Below are 12,500 nucleotides of genomic sequence, written 5' to 3' on the forward strand. Positions count from 1 at the left end.
TGTTATTTACTTCCCAAGTTGCTGCACTACTGCAAGTACAGAGGGTTTTCTAGACCCTCTGGCTCATAGAGTAGAGCGGATGAATGAAGCAATGGGTTGAATCTCAAAGCCCTTCATCAGTAAAATCAGGTGCGGGTCAAATCATTTAGACCTGCAATATTATGCAAACATTCAGAAATAAGCTTAACATCCAAAGGGTAGAAACAGCAAACCCCTGTTACGAACATTGTGCTGATACCACACAATATGGAAAAGGTTTACAAAGAAGTGTATGTTTGTCTTAAATTAAGTTAATGTGTTTGTGTATATGTTTATTTCAAGCCATGATAGCACTCATTTGTGCTGCAAAATTTTTTTTGTCAATATGCTCAACTCCCTTGCCATGCCCAGCTCCTACTGTAAACCCACCTGGAAGTGCAGTAATCAAACAATATCATACTTAAAATATGCAATTAAAATAAATCATTTATATGGAACTAGAAAGCTCCCTTCCCATCCCAAGCTCTTCCTGTAAGCCCACCTGGAAGTACAGGTTGCATAGCCAGTTGTCCAGGTCGCCGGACAGCAGGCCCTCGATCTTGCGGAACTGGTCGACGGCGGGCTCGGGCCTCCCGCGGAGCAGCGGCGTCTTGAACTTGCCCTGCGCGATGCGGAGCGAGGCGTCGCAGATGGGGAAGGTGGCCCAGCTCACCACGGCGCTCACGTGGCTGCACTCGCCCGGCAGGGACAGCAGGCAGAAGAGCAGCACAGAGCAGGGCAGGACATCACATGGGGCTGGAAGCACCTGGGATGAGGAGGAGAGGAGAGGAGGAGGAGGAGAGGAGAGGAGAAGAGGAGGAGGAGAGGAGAGGAGGAGAGGAGAGGAGAGGAGAGGAGAGGAGAGGAGAGGAGAGGAGAGGAGAGGAGAGGAGAGGAGAGGAGAGGAGAGGAGAAGGGAGGAGAGGAGAAGAGAGGAGGGGAGGGGAAAGGAGAAGAGAATAGAGCAGAGGAGAGGAGAGTGGAGGAGAGGAGAGGGGAGGAGGAGGAGGAGGAGGAGGAGTTAAAAGAGGAGTAGGAGGACGAGAGGAGAGGAGGAAGAGGATGAGGAGGAGGATATGGAGGAGGAGGAGGAGGAGGAGAGGAGAGGAGAGGAGAGGAAAGGAGAGGAGAGGGATACATGGATGTCACTAGACAGGGATGGACATACAGACAGACAGACAGACAGACAGACAGACAGACAGACAGACAGACAGGAAAATACACAGGCAGGCAAGCAGGCAGGCAGACAGACAGAAGAACAGCATAGAGCAGAGCAGCACTGAGCATGGGGCCGGCAACACCTGGGAGGTGGAGAGGGGACACAAGGATGTTATACTAAGCAGGGATAGACAGGTGGACTGAGAGACAGACAGGCAGGCGGGTAGACAGACAGACAAGGGCAGGACCTCACACGATGCCGGAAGCACCTGGGACGTGGAGAGGGGAGGAGATGGCAAGGAAGAAAGAAGAGGAGAGGAGAGGAGATACAAGGATGTCACCAGGCAGGGATAGATAGATGGACAGGCAGACAGACAGACAGGCAGGAAGATAGCCACAGACAGAGAGATACACAGACAGACAAGCAGAATTGCACAGAACAGGGAAGGACCTTGCACGGGCCAGCAGTGCCTGGGGGATAGAGAAGGTATACATAGATGTCATTAGGCAGGGATGGACAGACAGACAGACAGACAGACAGACAGACAGACAGACAGACAGACAGACAGACAGACAGACAGACAGACAGGCAGACAGACAGACAGACAGACAGGCAGGCAGCCACACAGGGCTAGGCAATACCTGCGGGACTGTGAGAAGAGGGGCACATGGATGTCAGTAGGCAGGGATGGACAGACCGACAGACATGCTGACAGACAGATTTGTATCTATAATTCTGGTTGTTCAACACAATGTTTGTAAGGTACCTCAGTTCAAGGGGTAAATAAGTAAATAAAGCATATGATTAGCTGTATCATGCAAGGTAGGCAGCACCTGGGACACAAAGATGGGAAGTGAGGAGAGGAGAGGAGGATCATAGGCATGTCAACAGGCAGGAATGATCAGGTGGTTTGAAGGAGAATTTCTACAATTTGATAACACCAAACCCGAAGCAATGGGATTCCCTGTCAATCATACTTCTGTGACAGTTTTTATACATTTAACATTCAAGGTAATAATAACCAAAGTAATTTCTATTCAATTGTGGTGAAGGCGGCTCAATCCTAAATAAAGAAATATACTGCAAGTAGATCATTATGACCAATCCAGGAATTTACCAGGAAACACACAGAAACATAGATATGTATAATATCCAGGGAGACAAACATGATGGAAAAAAGGGGTAGTGGTGTCTACATTAGGACAGGCACAGGATAAGCCACAGAGGATAGGCAAAGATGTGTTCTGTAGGGGTAGGAGTAGCCACACAGGTATGATGTGAAAGCACTTATCAAGAGGAAAAGAAACCTATTTAATATAAAGAGGGAAATGCATGTCTAGGTGAGACAAAGGGTTGTAACGTCTTTAGGCAGGGATGGGTAATAGAAAAAAGACATACACTGTAGATATAGTGTGGTGTTGAAGCAAGGACAGGTAATAGGAAAAAGAGACATAGTAGTGTAATGTAGGCAGACAGACAGAGGACGAAGAGACATGGAGACAGGCAGGGATAGACAGACGGAGGACAAACGGACATGGAGATGTGACCTACAAGCAGACATCTAAAACAGATGGAGGGAACACAAATTGTCTCTACGGGACATAGTAGATGAACTCACAACTAGAGTACACACACGCACGCACGCACGCACGCACGCACGCACGCACGCACACACACACACACACACACACACACACACACACACACACACACACACACACACACACACACACACACACACACACACACACACACTTTCCTCTTTGCTCAAAGACAAACTAAATCCTACTAAATCGGTTAACCCTCATTCCAACTTTTTTGGGGGACCACTCAAAATCTGGTACCCAGCCTTATACAGTGTATGCAGTACTATAAGTGCCAATATCAATCAGACAATCAGAAAAGGGAAAAGAGTGATCACATCTCTCAGGCTTAAGTTCTGTTAAATGTGGCATAGTTGAAGGTGCACTGTGCAGGAAATTGTCAATAAAGGTACTGCAGCTATGATGCTGATTGACACTGGGTTGCCTAGTGCCGAATTTGACCTTTTCATGAAAGTTTACTAAGTAATAATCTAATATTTTCTAGCATGGCCTAATGTATATTTCTGGAAATTCAAGACCATGGAGAAGATCCCCCTTTTCATGTATGAAAAGTGCAATTTTCCCAGTCATAATGAATACTTAGAATTTGATGCTGGTGGTAAGTATTCATGAAAAAGGTAACATTAGTGAATGGGTAGCATGAATTCTGGAAATAAACAACTAAAAATCTTACACAGTGAGTGCACCTTTAATGATCAGAGATACAGTATGATGTAGTATGCAACTTCTTTTGGAGCCATTGTTCCTTTTATCCGTCTTTGCACACATTCCCATTTTCATCAAACAAAAGTAAACTTCATTCATTCTGTCCCCAAAAATGTGCATGCAAGACATATGCATATTATTCATCCGCATTGTTGTTTCATTCATTGTCAGTCAGATTCCCTTGTTTTGTTTTGGTGCTGAAACGTCAAAGCAACTTCAAAAGGTTGTATAGGGAATCCCACAGGAAAGAAATAACTACAAAAAGACAATCAAGGACAAGAAACATAAAAGTAGGCCTGCAGTACAGGGGTGCATTTCTTAAAAGGGAAGTTGTTAGCCTGTTAGCAACTTCAGTAGTTGCCAATGGGAAAATGCATTGAAAACAACAAAGTAGCTAATGTAGTAAGCAACTTTGGTTTCGAGAAATGCACCCCAGGCAGGCAGGCAGGCAGGCAGGCAGGCAAGACATTTTTCAGATGGGACGGAGAGGACAGGGACAAGATGGGAACATTTGGGTACAACTTGTTGTTTTGTGCCGTCCAGGGTTAAGACGACAGGTCCAATTTGGTGTGCTTTCATTTAAATGGATGCTGCTGCACTCTATGGGACTTCTAAATGCATCTTCTCTTCCACAGCTGTCCCTCGCAGGGAGGGGAAAAAAAGACAGTTGGTTGGTACAGTACAGACAGACGAATACATTCATTCAGCACTAAAACAATGTGCGCTGTATGATGGGCACGCATGACTTATGCAGCGCTCTGAGGGGTCGGGCTGTTTCTTGCAAACTGCTGTTTGTGTGTTCCAGCATACACTGGTGAGGGCATGCAGAGAGATTGACTAAGGACATATAGCATACGCTGCATAAATGTGATTCAAAACAACAGTGAATTTATTAAAATTCAAATACCCCCCCCCCAACAGGCGGCAGTGGTGCATGTGAGTGCTGTTCGTCTGTATGAGACACACCGCACACATGATGCTCACACACAAACCACACACACACACGCACGCACGCACGCACGCACGCACGCACGCACACGCACACACACACACACACACACACACACACACACACACACACACACACACACACACACACACACACACACACACACACACTCTCCCACACTAGCACACACACACAGATGTACAAGACAGAGAGAGTCTCAAACATAACAGTTCCGGTGGTTAACAAACACAGATTCTTATTTACTTGGAAGGGGCCGCAGCCAGACAGCGAGAGAGAGGCGCGAACGTTCGGGCTTAAAAAATGAACTGACAGGGAAGCGCCCCGCACTTCATCAATCACCAGGGGGAATATTTCATCCTTCTATTAGTCGTAATGGAAAATGGTGAAGACTTGTTTTATCACATAAATCATGTGTATCCATGCTAATCTGCCGGGCGGGCTCCCGTTCCGCACCTGAAAAATGACACCGCCCAGACTGACTCTGACTCAAGACAGAATTTATGGCATAATATCGCATATTATGGATATTGAAAAATATTTCCTATTATTAATTTACTGAGAGGGAAAGAAGGTGGAAAAATGCAGGCAAGAGGCACATGCACTGGCTGCTGTACGGTACCTTCATTGTAAATAAGACGAGCGCTTGTGGAGTCTCGCAGTGCTTGTGTGGTGGTGGTTACGCCGCGGCGCATGTGGAGGAAAGGAAGTGCTCAGGTGGAGCATCAACAAGAGCCACATGCGCTAGCGTTGGGTTGCCCTCGACGACTGGACCTCACCATTAAACCATTACACTATCACATTTCATTCAAAACAGACCTGCCATTCTTTTTTTTCCTTTTCCTTTTTTCCCCTCTGACACAAACACTCCAAAGCAATGAGAGTGGACCAGAAGAAAGGGGTGGAAAGAAAGAAAGAAAGAAAGAAAGAAAGAAAGAAAGAAAGACAGAAAGAAAGAAAGAAAGAAAGAAAGAAAGAAAGAAAGAAAGAAAGAAAGAAGAAAAGAAAGGGAAGAAAGCCCACATCCCCAGACGTGGGGATAAGGAGACTTAACTTCCTCAAGATTTATTTTATCTGGTCTCATTCCATCGTAGAGAAATTCAATTAAAGGCCTTTGGTTAAGAGGATGAAGAAACTACAGATGGCTTAGAACAAGGACCAGGAAAGCCAAGGACGTGGGAAAAGGAGAAAAAAAGAAAGAGGGAAAAGAGAAAAAAGGAAAAAGAATCACTACTGGAAGAGATGCCAAATACAGTATTTCTCTTATCTTCTGTAGTCCATTTTTTAATAATCAGGAGAGCTGGATGCATCTCTATGCCACCTCAGGTAAACACTTCCTTTAAACAACTGCAACACCAGCAACAGTGCCTCAGTTGCTGATCCCTCACAAATCTAAGAGATGAGGCCAGTTTTAAGTGCACCACTCCTCTCTCCATACACAAAGAGGAGAGTGGAGCAGAGGAGAGGGGAGAAGACGAGGGATGTGGAGAAAAAGGAGTGGAGATGAGAGGAGAGGAGAGGAGAGGAGAGGAGAGGAAAGGAGAGGATATGAGGAGAGGAGGGGAGGGGAGGAGGAGGACAAGACACAAGCTCTCCATTCCTCCTACTAATTCCCTGCTTCCTGCACACTGGAGAATGAGCACGAAGACCAAGGCTCACACAGCACACGTGGGCAACGAGAAGAGTGCAGAAGAAGAAGAAGACAAGAAAAGAGTGGAGCACAGTGGAGAGGAGTGGAGAGGAGAGCAGAGCCAAATCAGAGAGTAAGAGCCTCCACTGTCACACAAAAGACCCAGCTCCACGTCTTCACTTTTCTAGACAACAGCGGCAGTGGTGCCGGTGTAACGTGGCTAAAAATACGAGAGGGTGGGTTTGTCTAAGCGATGGAAGACTGACACCAGGCATTCTAAGCGGCGCGCTAAACCTTTTACCTCAGAATCAGATCCCACGTTCTTAGGCACGAAAGAGCGAGAGTGGAGTGGTTGAGTGAGAGAGAGAGAGAGAGAGAGAGAGAGAGAGAGAGAGAGAGAGAGAGAGAGAGAGAGAGAGAGAGAGAGAGAGAGAGAGAGAGAGAGGGAGTAAGAGAAAGACACACGCAGGGATGGAAGTGGAGAAAGATACACACATGCAGAGGGAAATAAAAAGGCGAGGGGTCCGCATTCAGGTTTCTTCCTTTTCTTCTTCTTTTTTTTCCCCTCCCCATCCCACTCCATCCTTTGTGGCACGGAAGAGTGCCAGACAACATTATCAGCGAAGTGGGTCTTGATGAATACACCCACGAGCGATTTGACTGCTGTGCTGCTGTTTGGACAGTTAGGCAGCGCGGCCTTCTTCTTCTCAATCCCCTCTCCATTCGAAAGACCGTCTTTGGACAGACACGGGAAGCGGGTATGAAAAGAAAAGTGGGTAGATCTTCACAAAAAAAAATATCCTCAAATCTAAATCTCTCTTTGTAAGGGCCTTTTCACAAACGGCAGAATGTATCATAGAGTGGTTGCATGTGCTTTTATATACTTGTATTTTAGGCCCCTTTATATGGTAGCCAGGGACACACTTTTTTTCTTGATGAACTGATAATGTAGTATGTGTAGAAAGGTTTTTTTTTCTTTTCTTTTACCCTAGTCCATAATTTAGGCTCAAGTCCTTCAAGAATTTCTCAAAAATTAGCAAAAATCTAATGTTTTTTGTCATGTTAAATGTAGCATATTATACGCCCATATTTGACAGAAGCCCCCATTTCATGAGGACAAACAACAAATTAACTCCATCCAATATTTATTCAGTCTGAGGAAATTTATCAAATGTCAAATAACACTGGTGGTTTCTGGAATTGACACCCCCCTCCCCATCCCCAATGAAATGAATCCATAAGGTGCCCTGCCCAGCCCTCAGAAGGAGACACTAAATTTTTCACAGCGTTAGCACTTCATTTTCATTCCAATAAAACATTATGCCGGTATATAAATAAATAATAGATCCGCCCAGCTATGATTTACATGCGTGAATTAAATGCCATGTTTGAAAAGTCCCTGTTTTATTCATAGTGGAGTTCCCTCAAGTCAAAAAGCAGGGCAGGTTCACCGTCCCATTTTAATACTGCATCTTCCACAACCTCATAGACACAGTTACTGTTTAATATAACTTTTCATAACCTCTCTCAAATCTATATATTACCTCGAAGCCAGTGCATAAAGTATTGTAAAGTAGAAAAGAAGGGCTTTGGGCCGTCCGACAGTATATCCTGGTGTTACTGTTTTTGGCCAAGCTGTGCATTGTCACTGTATCTGACAGCTCGTCGACTGTTTGTTTTGAAAGATAGCACTTAACAATCGCCATATTGAATTTCACTTCAAAACAATAACCACACTGCTGTCACATCCCTGGCCTATCACCACCACCCCATCCCCCACAGAATGTTAAAGTAGGCCTATATTAATGTAGGGGGCTCAGGGTGTTGCAATTGCTTTCAGATGAAAGATGTGCTTTTTTCATTATTATTATTTCCCCATCTCCTCACGCACCCCAATGCTGCCGTGCTGTTCTGTTGGTCAGTCCGTCTTGGGTTGGGTTGAGTTTGTCTCATTCACTTCACTCTATAGTGCAACACTACTCATCAGGAAAAACAAATTGAAGGCTAACAAAAAAGGTGATGGTTTGGTTGGTGAGACATTCATCCTTTTCAGTTTCGACCTTTTCAGTTTGTCTATAAAGCAGCGTTGCACTTTTTTCAGGTGAAACATCAGGTGATATACAAACTAGATTTACCTGGGCCTAGGTCTAGTCTGGTCAGGGCGCAGGATGTTTTGTAATTGTCTGTTCAGCGTGTACAGATACCATTACATGTTCTCCTGTTCTCCTACAAATCTCTAAAAAAAAAAAGAAAACATATATTGCTCCATATAAAATAAATTAAACAGCAATGCGGAGAGCAAGGCTAATATTGCACAGACACTCTGTGCAGTAGAGCTAGCATGACGCTAACTCCAGCAGTATTAGCTAAGTGGCAGGTTAGCACCCTGCCCTGCAGGCACCGAGGGCCTGATTTATTATCCTAAACCCAAACTGGCACACGGCATACATAACTAGCGTTCGACCTCCCACATCCTGGTGTAGCTGAGCCAGCTCAGGACGGCGTCAGGCTGAAGGTAGCCTTGGCCAAATCCTAATGCAACATTACAGTAATCTCATCTGAGGAACACATGCAGGTTAGCTAGTTGACAACCGTATTGTACAGAGCTGCTCCTAATGTGACAGCCACAGCCTACTCGTTTGCTGGAGTGGCAATTATACAGGGCACCTCTGCTGCACAGTCAGGAAATTTTACCATCTTAATTCTAACCCTTAGAAAGTCTAATCTCTGAGTTAGTTTCTACTGTATAAGTGTTGATTGAACACTGAAGCATTTACTGTGTGGTGGGGCTGCAGTGTTGCACTGTGCTAAGATTAGTGTTGCCACACGTCCAGGTTTTTCCAGGATTGTCCTGGTTTGTTACGGTCTGTCCAGGAAATTTAAATAACTGTCCCAAGTTCTTTTATAAGGCACTTCCTCATATTTCCCCCTTGAAACAAACATGTCATTAATGTTTGGCGCTCGTGCGTCAATGTGTCCCGTCTCGTTACAACCCAGATGTGGCAACCCTAGCCAAGATACCCGTACCAAATACCAGGTTCAAGGTCAGCCAGGGTCATATACCAACACCACACAATCTCTCTCCTCCCCACTTCATACTTGTCCCACTCTTCACTTACCTGTCAAAAGAAAGGCAAACGCCCAAAAAATAGGCCTATTTTTTTTTTTAAGTGTGGTCACAGCGACAAAGCCATTATAATTTTAGTGCACAGATTTTGCTAGACTACTGACATGTCAGTGTGAGAGAGTTGTCTGCACACTGGGCACAAGCTACAAAAACGAATACAAAACAAATAGCAATGTTACCATTTGCTATAATAAAGTATTTTTTGGAGCTTGAACCCAGTGTGTGTAGTAGACTACTCTCTCACACAATCTACTGGCATTGCCTAGCACCTAGATTAGTTTTTATTTAAGTGGATGTGCGCACCTTAACTTTCAAATGTCACCACTGTCAACCACAGTGTCCAGGTCTCAGGTACAACATCACGTGACGTCACTTGACCTCTGCCCTGCCACTGACTGCTGTGCTGGTGTAACCCATGGCTACGTGTGGCAGCGCTCTCTGCGAATGCGAGAGTTTTTTTCCCCTTTTTGTAATGCGTTTCTGTGTCTTCTATCTCCAGGCTTTTTACCGCTCTAACCCTGTTATATTAAAGTTCTAATCAGTGGAGCGTGAAGAGGCAGGCAGGGGGAGTAACACAGACAAACGCACACAGACACACAGGACCACGCAGACACACAGGACCATACAGACACACTCACACAAACAGACACAGACACAGACACACGTACGCACGCACACACGCACGCACGACACATACAGCACGCACTCATGCACACAGACACACAGACACACAGACACACACACACACACACACACACACACACACACACACACACACACACACACACACACACACACTGATGATCCTCCTCCTGCTCTTTCTGTGCTCTTCTAGGCTGTACTGTGTGGTGCTGTGCAGTACTCACGGTGTACAAGCTCTGGTTAATGTTCAGCTCTGTGTCGAAGAAGCGGCCCTGGTGCTCCACGGCCTCGGTGGTGCCGGTGCCGGTGCCGGCGCCGGGCCAGTGGCCCTCCTCCCCCAGGCGGGACCAGCGCAAGGCAGGACCACCCAGCCGGCTGTGGAGGGCCATGCTCACCGCGTAGCGGCCCCTGGGCAGCTTGTCCCGCACCGCACGCAGGCAATGCAGACGCACCTCGATGGGCTGCGGGGAGTGGGCCCACTCTACCTGAGATGGAGGAGAGAGAGAGAGAGAAAGACATACACACACACACACACACACACACACACACACACACACACACACACACACACACACACACACACACACACACACACACACACACACACACACACACACACACACAGAAGACATACAGAAAACAGAGGTAGAGGGAAGGGATTGAAAAAGAGAGATAGAAAGATAGAAACAGACAGGGGGTGCAAAAGAAATAGGTGAGGAAAAGACAGAATGTTAAAGAGATGTACCGGTAAGTGCACAGCCTAACCCAGAATTCCCCTCTGAAATGGCTGTTCATGTTACACAATTACGCAACGGGGCACTGGGGTCATAGTAATAAAATTAATTCATAGGAAAGAACAACTGGACCAGATTCTGGCCAAACCATTTAAATCATTACCTAGGTAGATACCGAGAATATGGTAAAATATACAATTCTGTGTCAAATGCGTAATCCTTTTTTGAGTTCTTTCTCCCACTCAATTCTCTATGACATAATAGGTCAACAGTGATAAGGCTTTAAAAAATAAATAAATAAATAAACACAAAGTTGCATCATGCAGCTGCAAAGTAGTTCACTCCACCTCCATTCAGAATTCCTGTGTTTTAGTAATTCAGGTTAGACAAACCGTGAACGAAAATAGCCTAGCTCTCTCATGAGCAAAGCCTACTTTGTGCCAGAACACCAACACCCAATGGGCCCATTGCTAAAGGTTAGGCAAGGTAAAAGGCAGAGCCCTACGCTGTGCCAACGAGCACACCCCCAGAATATACCTACCTACCTTCACAATGCATCCCGTAAAAGTGTGCTAATCATTAGGTTACCTTGCCAGCAGTCATTCAGTGAGTAATTCAGCAGTTTAATGTCACACATGGATCCGGTGTGGTGTGTGTGTGTGTGTGTGTTTGTGTGTGTGTGTGGGGGGGGGGAGGTTTGGGGGGGTGAGAAGGAGCATGAGGAAAATTCAAATCAGGCCATCGAACGTAGGCTACAGCTGGTAAAACAACAATCTGGCCCATACTGTAGGCCTACACAGTAACGTGTGATGAGTGAGTGAGAGCCTCGATTGGGAACAGGGAGGCACAGGTAGAAAGAAAGAAAGAAAGAAAGAAAGAAAGAAAGAAAGAAAGAAAGAAAGAAAGAAAGAAAGAAAGAAAGACAGAAAGAAAGGAAGGGGGGCGAAAGAGATAAAAAGGAGGGCGAGAGAGAGAGGGAGAGAGAGAGAGAGAAAGAGAGAGTGATAAAGAGGAGTGAATGCTACTGTGAGAAGGAAGATGGCTGCAATTAGGATAAGCGTAGTAGGCCTTGGCGTGAGCACACACTCCAACTCCTGTTGTTTCCGAGCACCCATACTGGGCAGCGTGGCGTGTTTACGATTACGGGGATGGAGGGATGGAATCTGTTTTTGTCGGAAGAAGAACTGATACTCATTATTGCTCTCCTTCATACATAAAGACTGCGGGGATCGACCAAGAAAAAAACAAGGCCTTTCATTTTCCCCAGAACCAGCCGTGATCTTTCGCTCAGCGTGTCAGAAACACAATATGAATCTAATGCGCCGCAACATGTGGTTTTACGTACACATTTATATTCCGCCAAATGGTCTGTAAACATTTTAGGAAGTGTGCAGCGTGCCAACACATTACTGCTGTCGGAGCCAAAGGACACCGTAGAGTAGGGGGCACTCCCCCGGACAAAAGACCACGCAGCCAAAAACACAGCAAAGCCGGGGTGAGAGAAGGGGTGAAGGGAAGAGCCACTTTCAATTAACTCTGATACTCTGTGTTTCTAATCCATGAGCTGTCGACTGTCGGCAGCAATTTCACAGACGCGCTGTAAGGTTAGGGTCCACTTCCTGTCACACAGGAAATAGAAGGGGGTTTGTAGTCGGGTAAACGGGAACAGTCAGGGCCGCTGACAGGTTTGACTGGGCCCAGGACAAAGTCATCTGATAAGGCCCCCGACCCAATATACATTCAATGCAATGAGGACCCAATTATGGGCCCCCCATTCCCCTGGGCCCGGGACATCTGACCCCTGTCGGCTTCCCTGGGTACAGTAATGGTCAGCTTCGGGGCATGGGGGGGTCAAGGTGGGCCAAGGTTTCTGGATATGTAATGAAGAGCTACAGTAAGTAAAGCGTTCACTAT

At 46.1% G+C, this 12,500-nt stretch overlaps 1 protein-coding gene across 1 annotated transcript in view; it reads right to left on the reverse strand.

The window, feature by feature from the left end:
* The window catches only part of ofcc1 (orofacial cleft 1 candidate 1), a 143,697-nt gene that overhangs the window by 90,726 nt on the left and 40,471 nt on the right, over positions 1 to 12,500 (reverse strand). Inside the window, 2 exon segments of the mRNA XM_063206310.1 lie at positions 521 to 784; positions 10,077 to 10,337. Of these exon segments, the coding sequence (XP_063062380.1) occupies positions 521 to 784; positions 10,077 to 10,337 (525 nt within the window).

This window comes from Engraulis encrasicolus, chromosome 9 (genome assembly GCF_034702125.1).
Source record: "Engraulis encrasicolus isolate BLACKSEA-1 chromosome 9, IST_EnEncr_1.0, whole genome shotgun sequence".
NCBI classification, from domain to species: Eukaryota; Metazoa; Chordata; class Actinopteri; order Clupeiformes; family Engraulidae; genus Engraulis; species Engraulis encrasicolus.